This window comes from Podarcis bocagei (assembly GCF_964188305.1).
Source record: "Podarcis bocagei genome assembly, chromosome: 2".
In the NCBI taxonomy this organism is placed as follows: domain Eukaryota; kingdom Metazoa; phylum Chordata; class Lepidosauria; order Squamata; family Lacertidae; genus Podarcis; species Podarcis bocagei.
Genome location: NC_138126.1, coordinates 90810206 through 90831219, shown reverse-complemented (window position 1 = coordinate 90831219; position 21014 = coordinate 90810206). Strand labels below are relative to the sequence as shown.

Sequence of the window (21014 nt, the reverse complement as noted above, 5' to 3'; positions counted from 1 at the left end):
GACTGGTAGAGTAATAAATAACTACACAACCTTTAGAAGACACCTGAAGGCAGCCCTGTATGTTTTAAATGTTTTATTATGTTTATATATAGGTTGGAAGTCACCCAGAGTGGCTGGGGCAACCCAGTCAAGGTACCAATAATAAAATTATTATTATTAATGAGTTAAAGAGTCTACCTGCTAACAAATGCATCCGCTTACTGTGTATGCTCTTTGTGCCAGTTTCTCAATTCACGTTTTCCTTTTATTGCTTTTGCTCTGTCACCCATGTATCGTACCCATTATGACAGGCATCCCCAAACTCAGCCCTCCAGATGTTTTGGGACTACAACTCCCATCATCCCTAGCTAACAGGACCAGTGGTCAGGGATGGTGGGAATTGTAGTCCCAAAACATCTGGAGGGCCGAGTTTGGGGCTTGCCTGCATTATGATGCGCATAGCATGTTGTAGCTTGTTACTTTCTTTTGGACAAGCACCTTTAGTAAAAATTTAATGCTTAAAAAAAGGAGGAATATTGTACAGATTGGAAAAATGCAGTACAGTGGTACCTCTGGTTAAGTACTTAATTCGTTCCGGAGGTCTGTTCTTAACCTGAAGCACCACTTTAGCTAATAGGGCCTCCTGCTGCCGCACCGCCGGAGCATGATTTCTGTTCTCATCCTGAAGCAACGTTCTTAACCTGAAGCACTATTTCTGGGTTAGCGGAGTCTGTAACCTGAAGTGTATGTAACCTGAGGTACCATTGTAAAGGGCAAGAGCAAACAATGATCTGTCCTGTGAGGGAAGGTTGGGGGGGGGGGTAAAGTAAGGGAGGACATGGTAAAGGGTACAAAATTATGCACAGTGTGGAAGAGTGGACAGAAATAAGTTTCTCCCTAATAATCCTAGAACCAGGAATCATCCACTGAAGCTGCATGGTAGGAGATTCAGGACAGACAGAAGGAAGCAATTCTTCACACAATGCAGTTAAACTGCGGCCATTGCACCTGCAAGATGTGGTGCTGACCACCAACAGATTTGTAAAGGGAATTAGACAAATTCATGGCGAATAAACCTACAAATAGTTGCTATTTCCAGGATCAGCACCAGCATGTCTCCGCATACCAGTTACAGGTGAACGTTGAGTGAGAGATGGCTATTGCTCTTATGTCATATGTGGATTTGGATGCTGGGCAATATGGGCTTTTGGTCTAACCCACCAGAGCTTTTCTTCTGACATGTTTACTCCAAAATGAATCAAAAAGGTAAGTTTGTAAGTTACAATAGTTCTGCTTCCAAAACCTTGTCATCCAGGACAACATGCGCACGCACACATGTACACAGGTAATTAGTAAATATGATTTACTGGTTCCCTTAATTTAAAAAAATACAAGGAAGAATGACCCACAGCATCAATGCTGCAAATACCAAAGTGGTGGTGAGTTCTGCAAGATGTATCCTAGGTATCTTGCATTACTGCTGCAAGCATGCATAGCGGCAACACATCACATCACATCCTCTTCCATAGTGAGGTATTTCCCCACTAAAAATGATAAATATTTATGAAGTCTCAAAATAGAGAGAATCACCCCGTATTCCAGAGGTCCTATCCCCATTTGTTAAAATATCCTGATTTCCCTTTGTCTAAATCGGTGGTTGCCAAACTCCCCTGCTTCCACAGACAACTTGAAAATTGCTGAGGGTCTTGGTGGACCACTTAGTGATTTTTCTGCCTGTTGTAGCAATTGTAACACACTGTGCTAGACGATGAATGTTTTTTACTGCATTTTTAGAGACGCACCACAGATTATTTGAATGAAGCTCCATGGACCACAAGTTAGGAACCCTGTCATTTGCTGCTATCTGCTTCAAAGTTTATAAAAAAGGAAAAATAAAATATTTCTAGCAAACAATCAGACAAGCCATTAGACTAGATCTGCACGCTGTAGCCAGGAAGCACATTCTGCCAGCTGTGCTAGTCATGTGTCCAGCAGGAATTGCACCTGTAGAAACAGCACAGGTAATTTACCAGAGGCCAACCAAGTTTGGCTAAGCTCAAGTGTGCAGCTGCCTCCCAGAATCTTCCGTGCTGTGCATACCACATGTCATGCATAAGTCACTCTCCCTGTCAGAAAGGCACAATGGCAGCTGTCTGCTGCTGTGCTCAGCTGAGAGTTTTTAGCTTTTTGTTTGGCACTCCGTGAGAATCCTCGGTGTGTTCCAATTTCATTTTGGCTGGTGCCTTGTTCTCAACAACAGTCCGGGCCTCAGAAGCTTTAATTGCCTCTTGGAGAAGACGCAGCTCCCGCTTCTCCCTCCGCTCTTCCATCTCCCCAATCTCATCTGCGAACAAGGCTTTCAGCGGCAGGATCAGTTTTGGAATAGCAGCAAAATCGCCAAAACGCACCTGGTGATGAAGGCAAATATTAGAGCAGCAGGAATTATGCAGTACTGTACAGTGGTACCTCCGGTTAAGTACTTAATTCGTTCCGGAGGTCCGTACTTAACCTGAAACTGTTCTTAACCTGAAGCACCACTTTAGCTAATGGGGCCTCCTGCCACCGCACCGCCAGAGCATGATTTCTGTTCTTGTCCTGAAGCAATGTTCTTAACCTGAAGCACTATTTCTGGGTTAGCGGAGTCTGTAACCTGAAGAGTATGCAACCTGAAGCGTATGTAACCCGAGGTACCACTGTATCTCCCACTCACCCACAGCCAATAATAAACCAGGAATAGCTAACCTGTGGCCCTCCAGCTGTTGTTGGACTACAACTCCCATCATCCTGGATTACTGGCCATGCTGGCTGGGGCAGATGGGAGTCCAACAAACATCTGGTGGGCTACAGATTTTCTGTCCCTGCTATAAACTACTGTAATAGAGGAGATATGTGCATAGAATTCTCTTGGTTGTGGACAAAAATGAGTTCCTTTTCCCAACCTTCAACTCTCCTTGACCTGTGTAGGGCACACGAAAGGAAGGTTCAATGCAAGCCAGCACAGTGCTGGACTACTGCAGTCTCTGGAGCCCCAACATACTTTTCTAATGTAAGTAAGTTGGGGTCCCCAGCAAAGACCACCCAACAAAAGCTGACATATGACTGGTGAATGCTAGGAGCCAGCCCAATGTGGGTTTGATAAAGGAAGGTGAAACAAGCATCTCTGATCCCACTTGCTCTTGTTCTGTATGGTCCGCCCTCTTTGCAGATGCTAAAAGCCTGATTTAGTAAACATTTTCAAGGGAGAGAAAAACTTCTCTCAAATTAGCTGAAAATTTGGAGCTCTCTTATACCTCAAAGCTCAAGTTCTTCACTCACCTGCATGTGATCGAATGCAATTCCAACTTTCTCACTGAAATCCTCACTGAAGAGAGGGATTTTGGCATAGCGCTGGCTGAAGTGATTGAGCATGATGAAGTCTGCATTCATCTTCATCCCAACTCCAATTGCTTGGGAGGTAGTACTATAGAAAGGAATAACAGTAAAACAAAGGACTATACAATATGAATTGCAAAAGGCTCCCCTCAGGTATCATAATAGCCAATACCCAGCATAAAATAAAATACTAGGAGGAGTGGAAAACATATTACAACACTGCAGGAACAATATTTTATGAGCCAAAGCTTCCTACACAGTTTAATTCTTTCAGTTGCTATTATATATAACAAGCAAGCAGAAACACCCATGTCAACATGAAATGAAATGAGTTTGGGTCTTAGTAGTCCATAGCTTCCCTCCTGAATTATGCTCTGGAACAGACTGTCATTTCATATTGTTTGGCTTCAATCTGTGGACATCCTGCCAAAATGCCAAAGCTAATTCTGCTAGAGATTGGGAAAAGCTGTAACTTTTCACTGCAATTATTTACTTTCCCAGTAGAAAGCTGTATTATTTCAAAGCACATAACCCTATCATTCACCCTTTTTTAAACATTTAAGATAAAAACAAGATAGGTCCAGACCTAAATAAAGCCTGACCCACAGAAGTGCCGAAGGCAGAAACAGCCAGTTGGTATCTGCACCAATCTTACACAACTACTAGAGGAACACAAGGTGCCTCTACACATTTCCCATTAATTACTACTTCGATTCAAGGAAGTACTGCCTTTTCATTTCATTTATGCCACTCTAAGAAAATGCCAGTACCACTCCCCCTTCTATAATTTACCTGTGCGTCTTCTCTATAGCTTCCTCTTCTAACCCATCTTCCAGTGTAGCTTCATGTATCAACAGAGAAGCATTTTTCCCTGTAAAAATGATTTGTCACATTTTAGGGGGAAGGGGGAGAAGGAAAATAATTAAACAAAGAGATATTTGGCTTTCCACACAGCATTGCCAACAATTATCAGATAATCTAGGACCATTTGGAAAAAAAAACCAAAATCACTTACCCATTTCGACTAAAGCATCACATGGCATAGTGTCACCAGAATATACTATTTTCCACCCAGATTTGTGAACCATGGAACAAGCAAAGGCATTCTTACAGTGTCGGACCTCACATGTCTGAAACTGAAAAGCACAATATGCTGGTCACTGGGATTCTCCTGTAGAGGAAAGAGCTTGGTTCCCTCACTGGAGGTCAATAAGACAAGGTAAAGTAATCAATCACATTTACTTGTATGTACAAAGTAGCACCCCCAATGCAGAAGTCGCTACAAGGATTCAAATGCAATACAAGCATAGATACGATGTAAAAATCATCAAACCCACCCCTTCATTATGTTAGTTTAACACAGCTAAAAAGCATCATTTAGCAACACTAACCAATTAGCAGCTGACACCTTTTGACACGTGCAATTTGTCCACTTTGTTGCTACCCTAATTTTACAGCAACAGCTATTCAGTAGTGCTTAATCTGCAATTCTCTTTGAAGCTTCTACAGCATTATTTGTTGCATTCCCCAGGCTGTCTTATCTTTAGTCCCTATTCAATCACACAAATTGTGGCCTTGTTTCTTTCAAGCTGGCTGTTTCCAAGAGAAGACAATTTAGCTAAACAATTTAACTCTTGCGCTCTCTACACTCCCACAGGAGCTTCCTTTCTACCCCCATCCCACCACGAACCTGCCTTACCTTTGCAAAGTCGTATTTCTCCAGAAGCAAGCTAATGAAAGCCTTTGCTTTAGGTTTAAATACATCACAATCTTCTATTAAGAACCGTGCAGGAATCAAGCTACAAGGGGGGTGAAAGACGCAATATGATTATGCCAAGATTTTCCCCTCCACCCCACAATGACCAAAAGAATAAGAACAGCAGTACCACCTAGTGCAGTCAAGGAGCAGCAATTAACCTCTTGAAATAGTACACTCCCCCATCTGCCTTCATAATCCCCTATTTGCCACTTGCTCCCAGATTTTGTGAAGGTGGTGATGACCGGAATCAGATGATGGTCAGGGACAGGGGGGGTTGAATCTGGCTTTCTTCAGGGATCAACAGTGTGAACAATTATCTGATTGACAGATAGGCAGTACTTTGGGGAAATGGCCTTGTGGCCTTTCCCATTCCTGTGCTACGGACAAAAATCACTCATCACAGAGTATGCAGTGCTCTCTGGAATATGTAATATATGGTTCTTATTGGCCAATACAAGAGAGAAACAGAGCAAGTGATCAGACTCAAAAAAAATCCAAGCTTTAAGGCCGCTTGCTAGTGGGGCAGAAACACCAAGGAAATCCCATCTCAATAAGCCTGCAAAGAGTTCATCATTTTCACCTTCATGGGTAAGAAAAGATGGGAAGCGTGCATTAATATAGATTGAAGTAAATACATCTTAGCCTATAAGCAAGCATGAATTGCTAGACAATCTGGACCAGCAATAAATCCTTCAAAATGGACACAAGCATCTGCTATTAAACTAGCAACTATGACAGTCTTGAAGGTTTGGATGAATACTTCAACCCAAACTTGACCTCTATCTAAAAACATTTCCCACTTTAAGAAAGCTTAAAAACAGACTCCTTCAGAGGCAGGACAGTGAGACACAGCAAAGGACAGCAAAAAAAGCAAAACAAAAAACACATTTCTGCAGCTGCACACCACGAATTGGGGTAAAGCATGGCAGCAGCTGCATCTGAGAGTAGAAGCAGTGCATCTGAGGGCCCTGCAGTGTTCCATAGCAAAGCAAGACACCTGGTGTATCTACTCACTTGATGTGCCTCAAGATTTCTTGGCAATGGTCATGGTACTGGTGCAGCCATGTCATGATCAATGTGGGTGCAATCAGCAACAGCGGGCTGGAGGGCTGACCCAGGGTCATCTGAGGTAAGAGAGAAGCAAAGGTCGGAGATGTTGCAAGGCTAAGTAAATAGGAAGCATGCATCAGATCAGATACAAGGCAAGGACTGACTCTGTTAATGTGTCAGTGCTGCCACCCTCACAAAGTTGAGCTCTAGCTTTAAGGCTGACATACTTACAAACGCTCGATGTCTCTGCAACAATATATTCAACAAGCCCTAGGAGAGAGGAGAGTCCCATTGTAAATAAGACATCTGGCTGTACACTTGTCCATAAGCAACAAAAACTGAAATGAAGTAAAGTGGTACCTCTACTTACGGACACAATCCGTTCCAGGGTGCTGCTTGCACCCCAAAAAGGCCGTAAGTAGAGCGTTGCTTCTGCGCATGACACAATAGAGCACTCCTGCGCATGCGCGAAGAGCGGTTCTGCACGTGCGGCGAAACCCAGAAGTATACACTTCCGGGTTTGCCGCGTTCACAACCCGAAAATCCGCAACATGGACATAACACAACTAGAGGTACGACTGTACTACACCAATCTACAGTGGTACCTCAGGATGCGAACGGGATCTGTTCCAGAGCCCCGCTCGCATCCCGAAGGGAATGTAACCGTGTCTGCGTGTCTGCACGTGCCACATTTCTGCACATGCGCGTGACGTCATTTTGACGGTCTGCGCATGCACACGTGGAAAACTCCGGAAGTAACACACTCCATTACTTCCAGGTTGCCATGGAGCACAACCCAAAAATGCCTAACCTGAAGCGTATTCATCCCAAGGTATGACTGCATTTGCTTTGGGGGGGGGGACTACTGCTTGAAAAATGAATGGAATGTTGCCTGTAATGTACTTCCAAATATGTAGAGACTGCGCACAGGAAAGATAAAGTAGCTTTGCCCAATTTTAAATGTCAGGTAAGTTTTTTAAAAAATAAATATAAAAAATAACAATAATAATTGAAGTGCACTGCAAATTGTTCTAACTTACTACACCTCAAGACAAGGATTTGCTTTCAAACATTTATTTTATGGAAAGAAAAAGGTCCCTGTAGCATTTCAAAAATGTCAACAAATTGGTTAGCTGCTCAACCACACAGTATCATCGTAACTTCATAATGACTTGTCACCAAGAAAGAATTAGCTACACCAAGCCACCTTTTTAAAGGTTGATAGAAAAAATGAAGGTGCAGAGGAGGACATAGGGTAAAAACTAGACACTTCCCCTGAGGACATTAACATATAGGGGGGGGGAGAATGCTATAGTGCCCATCCCTAAACAATACTCACTGTATGATGGTCAGCATGTATATGAGACACAAACACAGCTGCAATGTTACACAGGATTCGGTCAATTTCATCTCCATAATGACGGCAAAGCTGGCCAAATGTTCCTTCACCACAATCCAGAAGCAGAGACTGGGTAGGGCTAGCAAGAGAGTGAGTGCAGGTTTGTACCACATCTACTAGCATCAGTATATTGAGATATCTGTCCAGCACCCAAGGAAACAAAGGCCAGCAAAAGCTTCTGATGCTGACAGGATACAGCATCCCATGATACAACTTCAGGGATAAGGGCAAAGACAGTGGTTCCCAATTAGCTAAGTACTGCCCCGTTTTTCAGAAGCCAAGCCATAGGCCCCCTACTTTTGAAAATTTTGATATCTCTATGGTAGTTCTTCTTATGTGAACAGTGCCACAGACCCCCTGGGTGGGTTACATGGACCACATGGGAACCACTGAACTAAGGTATCAAGTGAGGAGATGTTGCTGCATGTTCTGGCACCATCCAATTACGTGGTACCTCTAGATACGAACGGGATCTGTTCCGGAGCCCGTCGCTTTTTACCGCTTCTGTGCATGCGCGTGACGTCATTTTGAGCATCTGCGCATGTGCAAGCGGCGAAACCGGAAGTAACGCACTCCGTTACTTCCGGGTTGCCGAGGAGTGCAACTCGAATGCACTCAACATGAAGCATATTCAACCCAAGGTATGACTGTAGTAGGAAAGCACAAAAGGGCTTTCTCCATTGTTGTGCCTAGGCTGCCCTTGGGACATCCATCTGGCCCACTCCTTCCTCATGACTTTTCCATCGTCAACTCAAGACTTTGTTTCAGCAGGCCTTTGGCTTGGCCAGGCCTGACTTTATGCCTATCTCATGCGTCTGTCTTTGTTCCGTTTTTCCAGTTTCTCCTTTTTTTAGGTTTGTGATGGAAGCTGCTTGAGCATTTCAATTTGACACAGAAAGGCAGGGTTCTAAACTGATATAATAAAAGTTTCACACGTGCAGCTTGCTCAAAATGCAACAAGCAGCATGTGCTACAGCACGAAGATAAAAGGAGACTTAGAATAAGCAATTGCTCGTCACATACTAAGGAGCCATCTTCAAAAAACATCATCACTTGAGTGAAAAGTCTCAGGTTAACTTCAGAGAAGGAATGTGGTGGTAAGCCTATAGGTGTGATTGCTGGATACTGCTTGATGGCTACAACAGCTGGGAACACAGTTAAAAAGCGTTTGGGTTTTTTTAGCCCTCGCCACTTGGGACTGGGTGTTATTTGTCAACGATTCCTTATAAGAGAACCTGCCTCCACAGGACACTCATGTGTTTGTACCTACCTAAGGTTTATCAGTGTAGAGCTAACGTTTCGGATTTTCATTGGGACTGCAGAGCCTGTTCCTAAGAAAACAACTTCTGGGTAGGAGCCAGCGGTTCCTAGAAACAGACAGAAAAGAACATGAATCCTGCAGACTCCTGTACTGCGACAGCTTACAATAATTTTATTATTTATACCCCCACCCATCTGGCTGGGTTTCTACCTCTACTTCACCTAGAAAACAAAGCACAGCCCTCCGGAAGGAACAAGAAGTTAAACCCCAACAGTGTTAGAAGGACTGGATTCTGGCCATTTTCAGGTCAAGTGAAATAACTTTCTAGTGAATAAACGGTGTGATTTTAAATGCATTTTTAAACTTTCCCAATAAGCTTTCTCTTTCAACTGAAAACACAGCCCTAAAAACATAATGGCAACTGATATGCTGCACAGCAAATAGTGAGAAGTGGAGGTGTCCACTCTACACCCCACTAGCTGCAGCCCAGCCCAGCACACATTACACCTTAAGCAAAGTTACACTGTTTTCTGGCAAATGCCTGTTGCGGTACAATCAAGCACTGTATCCCCCAACCTTGCTCAATTATTCATTCTGAAGTTTTATCCTCCGCCTTTTCATTTAAATGTTTCTCGAAATGGCTTACGGCAGGCTGTAATTAGACAAAATGAAATCCCACTCAGACACACAATCTAGCAGTCCCCTGACTGTTGGCTGTGGTCATTTGCTGCTAACTAAGCAGTAGACACTTTACAAGCACAACTCAACAAACAGGATCAAGAAGAAAAACTTAGAAAGGGGGCCCGGCGGGAGACAGGAAGAAAACATCCCATATTCCAGATGTTCTCAGAGGATGTAAACATTAAAGAAAATCAAGGAAGTAGGAATATTATGTCTAACATCCCTTCAAAGACAATGGCCAACTTTCAGACATTGTCTTTAAATAGTTCTTATTTGTTGCTGCCTTTAGCCCCCAAAACACATCAGGAAAAAGAAGGTTGTATCACCCTCCCCTGAGCTTTCTCATTAGCCCTTTCCAAGCACAGGCAACCTATTCACCTGATGAGGCTGGTAAGCTCTCTTTGCACTTCTGCACACAGTCCTGGAAGTGAGGGAGTTCCAAGGCTTCAGCTACAAACTCAGCAGGATTACAAGCAAGGACAGCCTCCCTGAAAAAACAGAAAGTCAAAAGTGGAGCAGGGGAGGGGGAAAGAGAAAAATAACAGCCATTAATTTCCCAATCAAAGTACCCAATTACTTCTCCCAAGCATCCCGATTGCTCTTTCCGTTCAGTAAAATTTACCAGCACCAAGAAGGCATTTTTATCTTCCACCTGCAAACCCCAGGTGCTCTGGACCAAATCCTTGGAAGTCCACTCACCAGACGAGCATCAGCTTAAACCAAAGGAGCCCTTTGCAAGCTGCCCACCCTTCAATGCTCCTTGTCTCCCTCGTCTCAACCAGCCTACCTCACAAAGCTTTATTCCCCATTGCTACTGAAACCACTGTCTGAGTTAACAAGTAGCACTGGGGGCAGAAATAGACATTAGACAACATGGAGTTGCCACTTGCCTCTAACCTCACACCAGGGGGAAACCCATGAATTATGTACTACAACTCCCATCAGCTTCTGTTGGTCATGCTGGCTGGGGCTGATGGGAATTGGAGTCCACACTACCTGGCACCACATTGGCTACTCCTGCTCTGGTTTAATATTAGACCAACACACCATTCCACCCCTAGAAGTCAATGATTTGGGAAGGACAGGGTAACTTCCTGCACAATAGTGTTATGTCATGCACTGTGTCAAAACTTTTTTTTTTACTGACTTTAATATTAAAATTAACTAGGCCTTATTTGGAATAGGGCAGAAAAAGAAACGGAAAGGCAGTAGCTCCATGGCTCTCATAGTATCTACTTCTACAAAAGCGAAGAAAGGCAGGATTGTTATTTTAGTATTTAAATATTTAGGGGAGGGGGGGAAATCACAGGATTATTTTTTTAAAAAACTAAGCAGTGTACATAAAATAATTACAGTGGGATCTCGGTTTAAGAACAGTCCTGTTTACAAACTATTCGGTTTACGAACTCCGCAAAACTGGAAGTAGCGTTCTGGTTTGTGAACTTTACCTCAGTCTACGAACGGAAGCTGAACGGTGGAAGGGCACCGGCGGCGGAAGGCCTCATTAGGGAAAGCATGCCTCAGTTTAAGAACAGATTTGGTTTAAGAACAGACTTCAGGAAAGGATTAAGTTTGTAAACTGAGGTACCACTGTATCTGAAAGTAATTTTGAGAGCCTTATGTCCCTATCCAAGGACAAGTTGTAAGGGCTCACCAACCTCTGCCATTCTGGTTTGGGCCTCAGCTGGTACTTGAGGAGGCACTCTCCGCGTGTGACAGGTACATCGAATGTGGTTTCTTCTTCCTGCTGGGCAGACGGGAAAATATAAAAAACTGTGCTACCAAAACAGTTGTGCAAAAGAAAGGCACACTCTGAAATCAAGCAGAAACTTCACCTTGCTATTGTAGCAGGTAAGCAATGGGAAGATCTCTGGGTGGATGAGGTTGAGCTGGGCCTGAATCTTGTGGCTGCGGAGTTGGTGCACCGAACGGCAATTCTCGTTGAGTATCAGGTGCTGAGTACTGGCTCCAAATCTGGTGGGATAAGAAAAACCAAACGCACGGCTCTAGCGGGTCAAACTTGAGGTTACTATTAGAATTTGTAAATGAGGAGGGCTGTTTTGAGTAGAATTGTGCCTTCTTGGTAGAGTCCCTCAATGTTCTGCACACTAACACAGGTCACATTACTTACAATGTATTCATCTTGTCAGGTCTTGCTCCTTACTGTGTTCCCAGTCTGAACACAGTTTCCCTAGGTTTAGCCCTGCTAGGATACTTGACCTGTCTCTCAGGCTACAAGGACAGGGTTTGTTTATCTTGCCTCCCAGATAATTTTTTAATTTTATTTCCCTGCAAGTTGTGTTACTGAATACACACAAAAGAACAGCACAAATCACATCAGCAAGAAAAAAAACCAAACTGGGGAAAGGAGTGCCTAAGAATATGACAGGCTTTGCTTGCAGACAGGAGTTGCAGCTAATTCACAGAATTTTTATCCAGGTAAGATTTGCAAGAGGAGCAGATTTAAGCAAGGAACCTTGAAAACTGATATACTGTAGAGACTTTAAAACCAAGAGCGAAGTGGTTCCTTGGACTTAGAAGGCAGTTTATCTTCCACAATTTAAGCCCAGTTATGTGCCAGCTGAGAGGAATGTAGCTGGCATGTGCACCAGCATCTAGGAGGTGGGGCTGCCCCATATGTTCAGTACCCATGGGAACATCTGAACAGGGCTACAGACAGTATATAATTCCAGCCAACACACATACCTTTCTAGCCACTGCTTATACCGGCTGTCCTTCAGAATACGTTCTGGAGTTATATGAACGACTAAAGCCACAGGAGTCTCCTGTTTTCCTTCTTGATACCTGCAAACAAAACGAACAGTTAAAAGCAGTGGTTCTAGCATGTGGGGACAGACCAACCAACTCACATGGAGCTCACAGGGCAGGGGGTGGAGGTGGGCTCCCAAGGGCTCCAGGGAGGGAGGGGTGGGCTCCCAAGGTAGATGATAACGTCTTATAAAGAGCAGACCTGCTGGATCAGGTAAAAGGATCCTCTAGTTCAGCATCCTGTCCTCACAGTGGACAAGCAGGTGCATCCTCAGGTAAACACCGCTGGCCGTAGGCCCTTATGACAGGGTTTCTGGGAATGGCTGCATTGTTAGTGCCATATCACGCCAGTGTGATTTGGGAAGATGGGAGTTACTGTTTTGCTCTTCTGTTTTCCCATATATGACTTCAGAACGCAAGCAGAGAGATCTAATGCCAATATGAGATTACCATCCCACTCTACAGACAACTGTATGCACATGACTGCACGCAATCATCTCCAAACACATTGGTGGGGCAGATGGCTGGGTAGCAGCCCAGAAGGCAGAATAACTTTAAAGCGTGCACACACAAAACTGGGAACTCAAGTAATTAAAGAGGCACCAATAGAAAGCATCAGCTGCAACATTTCTGCAACATTTCCTCTATGATCAGCAACATGGGGAGCAAAGTGAATACAGTGGTACCTCGGGTTACAGACGCTTCAGGTTACAGACTCCGCTAACCCAGAAATAGTACCTCGGGTTAAGAACTTTGCTTCAGGATGAGAACAGAAATCATGCAGCAGCGGCGGTGGGAGGCCCCATAAGCTAAAGTGGTGCTTCAGGTTAAGAACAGTTTCAGGTTAAGAATGGACCTCCAGAACAAATTAAGTCCTTAACCCAAGGTACCACTGTACTTGACGCAAGCCCAGTGGAAGCTTTTGACAAGTTTCTTCAAAGTGGATCAACTACTTCTGGTCAGACAGTAGAATACTTTCATACCACTTCCAAGATGGCCAAACACAGAAGGGGCCATGGAAGCCACGGGCATCTGTGCGAGGTGCAGTAAGCCCTTAGTTGAATAGCTATTATCGGTAGCCACGGTGTCAGAGCAGAAGAGCGATGCTCACACGGAAATATCCTTCAGACACCTCAGAACAGTGTGCCTAGGCTGTTCCACTCTTACAAGTCCATCTGGGCAGAACCACTGGCTATCTAGAACAGTACTAGTGATCTCCTAGCAGTTTCATATTGCCAGTTCCCACAGAGCACTGGTTTCTAGCCAGTTGCCCACTATTTTGTTCATGTGCACTGCATCTTTCTGTCCTACACACAAAAATTACTTCTTGCTAGATCTCTTGCAAGTCACACGACAGCTCCAATATGTTGTTGGCAGGAAATGCCAACTGCACAGGAAGGCACCCCACCCCCCACCCCACATACTGAATATGAAGGTAGACATGCACATTCTTAACCATACCTTCGCAGTGTGTCGTTTTCACAGACTGCATCTATAAAACCTTCATGAGGACACTCCACTATTATGAAAACTGCTCCTGGGTCTGTAGGTGTGCAAATTTCTTCAGCCAAGATCTGGAACAATCACACATCTCAGTATACGCTATTTAACATGTACGAACAACACAAAATTCAAGGACTATGTATTTGGTGTCCCAAGCTGACAATTTGAAAGCTACACCTAAAAAGTCAAGAGATTGGCATGAAGCAATTCTTGTCATCTATGCAAATACTTCACAGGAAGTATTGTCTTCAGAAAGTCAGTCACTTGAATCCACCATGGTGAAAAGATCCAATGCTTCCCTCCACCTCTAGCCATTTCATGACATTTCTGACGTTATAAGAACAAATCAATACACCCATAACCAGTGTAGCTTCATGTGCTAATCAGAGATCACCAGCGATAAAAGACAGAATGTTTTAGGCTGTGCTCCCTTCAGCCAAACAACAAGTACACAAGTTCAGTTTCATCCAAAAGGCAGCGACTCACAACAAGAAGCAGGGTCAGACCACGCGGGTGAAAGAATTTGTCCTAAGAGCCATACCTCTCTGCCTTCAAATGTGATGTTCTCTCCATCTTTCACGGCTGCTATGATGGGAGCAATTGCTGCAGTGCCCCTAAAAATAAATTATAAAAAGTTAGTCACCTTAATCAGAGGGATTAATATGTGGGGGGAAACTCACTAGAAGCCTTTCTGTACTTACACAGGTAAGCCAAGCTCCTTTGCTTTCATCACCAAGAAGTTCCCTTTCTTTGGATGGAGCTGAAGTTAAACAAAGCACATTTAGTCACAAGTTGTTACATCAGAAAACTCCCTTCAAGACATCTACCTACAAATTGATATTAAAATACAAGGGAATGAGAAAAAGAGACTTGTCTGACATGCCCCCAGGCAGAAACTGGAGGGGTGGAAAGTCTCCTTTGGAATGAAGTCAACATCTGGAGTGAGGTGTATCAAAAAATACTGAATCCTCCAACAGGCAGCCAGCTTCATAAGAAAGCAACCTAAAGCTTTAATCCTAAAAAAACTTACTAGGGAGTAACACCACTGACCACAGTGGGACTTGCTTCCAAGCAGGCAGGCATAGACTTGTGCTGCATGTGTTTTAATAACCACAACTTTGAGGCATTTCACAGGCAAAATTATCCCTAGTCAATGTGAAACATTTCCAAGGAAGCCAATCAAATATATGTTGGGGGGGAGGGGTGTGTCTCGCACACATATAATAAATCCTGGTGCAATACAATCGTAAGAATATCTATTAAGAACTGTGCTTAAGCCTGCAATCTTAAACATTCCTCAATTTTCCATAAGCAGGAAAAGTGAGAAAAGCAAATGACCACTTACTCAGATAGGTCCCCTCGTAATAGCAAAGCACCAGGCTAGTATTCAGCCTCAACTGTTCTCCACTTCTGAGCTGTTAAAGCTGTGACACAAAGTCTTTATCCAGGAAGTCCCAAGTTCCTGGGAAGCATCATTCTGTACAAAGGTGATGAACCTGCAATGCCACTTATGGTGCCCCCTCCCTTAAATCTTCCCCCATTTGAAATAAGGTCCTAATGTTCAGGAAGTGGGAATAAGGGCTTCTTGTGATGGCACACTGCCAGAGGAAGAAAAAGCACCTTTGCGCGGTAAACAGAGGGCTTTCTATCCCAATCTGACACCAAAATCAGAGGAGAGATTACTCTCTTTCTACCTAGCACTGGCATAGGGAGTAAAGACAGTGTGTGTGCTTGCACATATGTGCACAAGAGACTGAAGGCATTAGTGGCGAGAGTGTTCTGTACATGCAAGTGTGGGCTGTATATGTGTTCTATGTGCAGCCAGGTTTGCGTCTGAGTGTGTGTGCTTAAGATACTTTGACCACACTGCTGGCATGTGGCCCTCAAAGGGTTAGCCAAACATCAGTACCACAAAAGGTTAGCTACCCTTGCTGTACATAGAAGCCAGATGTAAAATAGCCATTGAGGCACATTATTATTCAGGGCAATTCTTACCTTACAAACGAATGCAACGACAAGTGATGGGTCCCTCTGACCGATACGCCAGCTACCATCTTAAATGCAAAAACAGAAACTCTGTGTTTAAGATTCAAGTAGTTTGCACAACTTTAAAATAATGCACGTAAATTCTCTGCCAAAATTAACAAGCTAGCATGCCTTGACAATGGGCCATAGCTCAGTGGTAGAGCAACTGCTTTGCTTGCAGAAGGTCCCACGTTCAGAAGGTCCCCTGCATCTCCAAATAGAACTGGGGGAGACTCCCTATCTAAAGACCTGGAAAGCTGCTACCAGTCAAGTGTAGACAGTAGCAAGGTAGATGGACCATTGGTCTGACTCAGTACTAGACAGCGTTCTATGTTCTTATGACCCCATGATATTCAGTTGACATGGTCCCCAATACTGAAAAGCCCAGCTATCTACCTGCCCTTGGAGAACCCAAGGCCCAGTTGCTGCCCCAGGCTTTTCCATTTCTGTTGGAGGGGGCAGACACAACATCAGTGTTGTCCAATCTGGTGCCAGGTTATGGACTACAACTCCCATCAACCCAGCCACTACAGCCAATGGTCAGGGATATTAGGACTTGTAGCCCAAAACATCTGGAGGACTTCAGAATGAAAAAGGTTGTTGTAGTGTAAAGCTCCCCAAGGATCCTTCCGGCTCAAAACAGGAATAATAAAATCAAATAAATAATTAAACTCCAGAGAGAAACACCTTAGCCTAATTTAATATTAGTTATACCAGAAACAATATTTTGCTTTACCCTCTGCTACCATGCAGCTTAAACTTAGTGCTGGACTTAGTGCTCCTAATTTCCAGGCAGCCCTCCTTCAATATATCTGTATCTAACTGGTGGGTCCTGACACATTCTTGGAACCAATGAGTAGCAAGGCTTCCTCACCCATTTTCTCAGGGGATTCTTTACTCCTGCCACCCTGCACAGACTGCTGCTCCACAGAGGGAGATCCCCGTCCTGCGAGGCGCTTTTGTTCAGCCTCACCAGCTGGTGACTCAGGCCTTGGATGTAGTCTTTGCTCAACTTCTGGCTTTTTGCCTGTTCCAGAAAATAAAATGGGGAGAGGGGTTAAATAAGTGCACATGCGCGCGTGCACACACCCACCCTTCTACCCTGGGGACACTATTTAAACTGGAAATAAGAACATATTCAACTGTTTTCATGTATCACTTTGAATATCTTTATGAGGAAAATTGGTACTCAACTTGTTAGCTGCTGCAAAATATCATCAGCCAAAGTTCCCTGCTACCATCCAGAAATAGTCCCATTGATGCTCCCAAAGTATCTGGATTCTCACAACTACCCATTTGACAAGACACCACTTCAATGGGGGATATTATAGGGGAAAGACAAAAGTAGAATACAGGACAGGAAGGCAAAGAATTAACTGCTAGAGGACGTTTTTGTGGGTCAGTCTTACAATTAGGGAGCAAATACTCCCTGTTAAGACATAATGGTGCAGTTTCAACTGACTGGTCCTCTTAGCAGTGCCTGCACAAGGACTTCTGCTACTGCAAAGGGGCTTCCCCCACCTTCCTCCCTTCAAAAAAGAACTGGCTCAGGGGTGCTGGGAGAACCCCCAGAACAGCACATGGATGGAGGAGATAACTGCATTAGGCAAAAAGAAATGTTTGTGCTGTCAGAGCAATCTCCTTAGTGCTACACTAAAACCTCCTCAGCATTCTGTGTGGCCTGGGTAGATCTGTCTCAGTCATGTCTACCCTTTGCAAGGAAGTGTGGAGATGAATGAAATAAATCATTCAGCACTCCATATATTATGGAAGCCATTAAGCAGCAGGAAAGTAACGTTATAGAATGAAATGAAAAGTGCAAAGTAAAATCCCACATAACCCAAACCAGAGCCCCAAGGCCGTTCTCAGCTCATGTTCATTCCTTCTTTACTGTTAAAATTATGACACTGTACTCACCTACCAGGGGAACCTGATATACTGTCATTGTCTCATCCTGATATTCCGGATCAGAATGGGGTCGTACAGCTAGTAACAAAACAGACAAAATACTATTCAGTTTGATGATATTGTTAGTGCACATTCTTTCTACAAATAAGAGAACATAAGTAAGATTATTTCAAAGTTGGATAAAATATGCCCAAATCAAAATCTATGGAACACAAATGCTGTCCTCAGACTTCAGCTGGCTCCTTGCTAGATGCCTCTGAAGATGGTGAGGTCAACAACATGAAGGAAGTTGCTGCAGGGGAATTCAGCATCAAAGACAACGACAAAGATGTGGAGCAGGCTTCTGCTCTAGCTAGACAAGCCTTCCATCCAATCAGACAGCAGCTATTATGTATTTTAAGCACACACACAAACCTGCAGTACCTACCTATGTCAATTCCTTTTAATGGACCAGAAAATACTTTGATTGCCTCCAAGTAGTTTTGCTGGAATATATAGGGGGGCGGGGTAGAAGGGAGTGAAGGGGAGGGAGGGGAGAGGGAGAGAGAGAGAGAATGTCAAAATTACAGCATTGCACAGGTTTTTTCTAGCAAGACAATAGCATGGATTATTCTTATGTTTCCTATTTAACCATATGCACCCCACGCTGCACACACAGCTTTTAGCAGTTCAAGGAATGTAACTTATACAAGTGGAGAAGGGCAGATGGCAAAACTCAGACTAGAATCAACTTAGTTCAAGTTGCAGGTGTTAGGAAGGAAGCCTTATTTCCTGAAAGTAAGGAGTAAGTTTTAAATTCTCAAGTTTGTCCTCCTGACAGTCCACACAGTACCACAAAAGCTTAAAGCTGCAATCCTATACAGATATATTTGGGGAAAAGTCACACTGAACACAATGGGACATACTTCTGAGTCAACATATACAGAATTGCACTATTATACAACCTCAGGGCTCTTACAAACCTTGTTGTTCCCTGTCGCAGAGCACAGCTCTCAGGTGGGATGTGTTTGAGCCCACCATCACCCCTGACAACCAGGTGACCGCAGGGATGCATTAGTTCAAACAGTTTATCCAAGAATACTGTAATGGCAATAAGGGATGAAAGGTCTCACAGGCAAGCACTGTAGGAACAGCATCACTCACCAGCTGTGGTGGCCCAGAAAGCACACACTTTGGAACTCCTGTTTCTTTTAAGGTAAGAATCATTCCTGGAAGAGAGAGCAAGAGCTAGTTTTCAGTAAGAAACTGCAAAAGACCCCTGAATGTTTTGAAACCCAAATACGTCTTCCTACTTCTACTACAGCACTAGTTTACTTTTCAGAACTACTTGCAGCCTAACCATCTATAACATCAGCATTATCCTTCTACTGAAGAGCTCAAAACAGCCAAATTAAAACACAATTAAAACACAGAATCTATAGTTGAACTCACCTGACAAGCCACCAACATTTGCCCAGTTCATTCTGGTGATGAAGATATTGTCTAAGCGAGCCACTTTTAACCTGTGGCGAAGACAAGAATTAGAATAATTTGCCTGCTAGGATTCTGGCCACCTGTGCAACCAACCTCAATCCCAATTATTATACTTACTTGTGTTCTTGCATAAGGCGCTGCACTCCTTCCCCACAATTAAAAAGATACCTGGAATGTAATATTTTAGTTTAAGGAATTTTCAGATTTCTGAAAGCAACAACAAATCTAAAACACCCAGGACTGGCCCAAGAGGTGAAGTATGAGACAGCTCTCCCTACAGTAGCCAACTGATTGGCAGCTGAATCTAACCATGGTGATGAGGCAGCAGATCAGTTTAGAGCAGGGTAGGCAACCTACGGCCAGGGGCCAGATGCGGCCCAATCGCCTTCTCAATCTGACCCGCAGATGGTCCAGGAATCAGTGTGTTTTTACATGAGTAGAATGTGTGCTTTTATTTAAAATGCATCTCTGGGTTATTTGTAGGGCATAGGAATGCTTTCATTTTTCTCTCTCCAAAATACAGTCCGGCCCACCACATGGTCTGAGGGACAGTGGACCGTGGCTGGAAAAGGTTGCTGACCCCTGGTTTAGAGGACCCAGGACAGGCTGCATGGTAGCAGGGGGAGCTCAGAGCAAACAAAAAGGGGACGCTACTGCTTCCCCACAGCATGAGCTGTCACCGAACTCAGGCTAATGAAAGGGCCTAATTGCACCTTGTATCCAAGGCAAAGCCTCGTGAACTGGGTGCGTCTACCTCTGACACGCATCATATGCGGCAGACTGGAGGGGCGCTCCTGGGCGAGGGCTGCGTGTGCCCTGGACGTCTTGCCTGCTCCACCGCTATGCAACTGGGCATGGCCACAACTGCCAGTCCTAATGCAGAGGACGATGGGGAGAGGGCCCAGGTGTGCTGCCTGGTGGGCCACCTGCACTAACTGGGCCGAGATCGACAGAAAAGGAAACGTCATTTAAGGAGGAAGCTGCGCTGGAAAGAACAACCGCGATGGACGAAGAGAAGCGTCGCTCCTCTTCCATGAACTAAAAACCGGGACGAAGGGAAGGATGCGCTTTATTTAGGGGCGGCTCAAGGCCTCGGGACACCACTAACCGGTTATACTCGGAGAACACATAGAGCGCGGCTCCCGCGTCCCGCGTCCCGGCCGCCGCCACTTGCAAGAAGACGGTCCTGGGCCCCGAGGGCTGGAAGGGCCCCGTGGCTCCCTGGCGCTTCTCTCGCGAGCGCAGGTGCCGCAGCGAGTCCTTCGGCGGGCGCTGGCGACGGAAGGCGCCGCCCCCGGACATGGCTCTGGCCGTCACCCGCAGGAGACCCCGCCACATCCAGCCACCACGCTCCGCCGCTGCTCGGGAGACGCAGCCAACTGACGGCTAGCTCCACTCCACTCCGCCGCCCAGCGCACGCTGCCCAGACTCCCCGCCCACTTGGCCGCTCGCGGGCCAATCCGGACCTCGGCCACCGCTCGCGAGCGTCGTTCTAACTCCCAGCAGCCAATAGCCAGAAAGAGAACCTCGCACCATGTGAGGCAGCCCGGCCAGTAGGAAACTAACTGTAACCCGATTTCCTCGTTTCATGTGACGGAGCCTTGGCCATAGAGACTTCGTATATCCTGACAGACAAGAAACCATCGAGATGATTGGATTTTGCTCCTAGTCGCTGGCGCAACACCGCGATCCTTATTGCGTTTCCGGTCTGCATTTTAACTATTTCCGCTCTAACTTCCGGGGTGCACATTGCATCCTGCGCGTATTGAGAATTATGGCCAATGGGGTGTTTGGTATAAAGCCGGAAACTGTAGCAGTCCAATATATTTCTCTCC

At 44.8% G+C, this 21014-nt stretch overlaps 1 protein-coding gene across 2 annotated transcripts; it reads right to left on the bottom strand.

Annotated features, from left to right (window-relative positions):
• Nucleotides 1-1325: 1325 nt before the first annotated feature.
• On the bottom strand, nt 1326-20590 carry ELAC2 (elaC ribonuclease Z 2). Of its 2 annotated transcripts, none has more exons than XM_081184461.1 (24): nt 20288-20590; nt 19297-19347; nt 19138-19208; nt 18850-18914; nt 18134-18191; nt 17716-17784; nt 16673-16825; nt 15769-15827; nt 14475-14533; nt 14315-14387; nt 13732-13844; nt 12208-12306; nt 11337-11475; nt 11160-11248; nt 9880-9989; nt 8830-8926; nt 7500-7638; nt 6392-6430; nt 6125-6234; nt 5051-5150; nt 4367-4487; nt 4144-4222; nt 3295-3439; nt 1326-2387 (listed from the first exon to the last, which is right to left on the bottom strand). In XM_081184461.1, the coding sequence occupies exons 1-24, from the start codon at nt 20515-20517 to the stop codon at nt 2145-2147; spliced, it is 2511 nt and encodes an 836-aa protein (XP_081040587.1). In that variant the 5' UTR covers nt 20518-20590; the 3' UTR covers nt 1326-2144. The 2 variants fall into 2 exon arrangements, with proteins under 2 accessions (XP_081040587.1, XP_081040588.1); XM_081184462.1 differs by having other exon boundaries at nt 11160-11245; nt 20288-20589.
• Between the last annotated feature and the right edge of the window lie 424 nt (nt 20591-21014).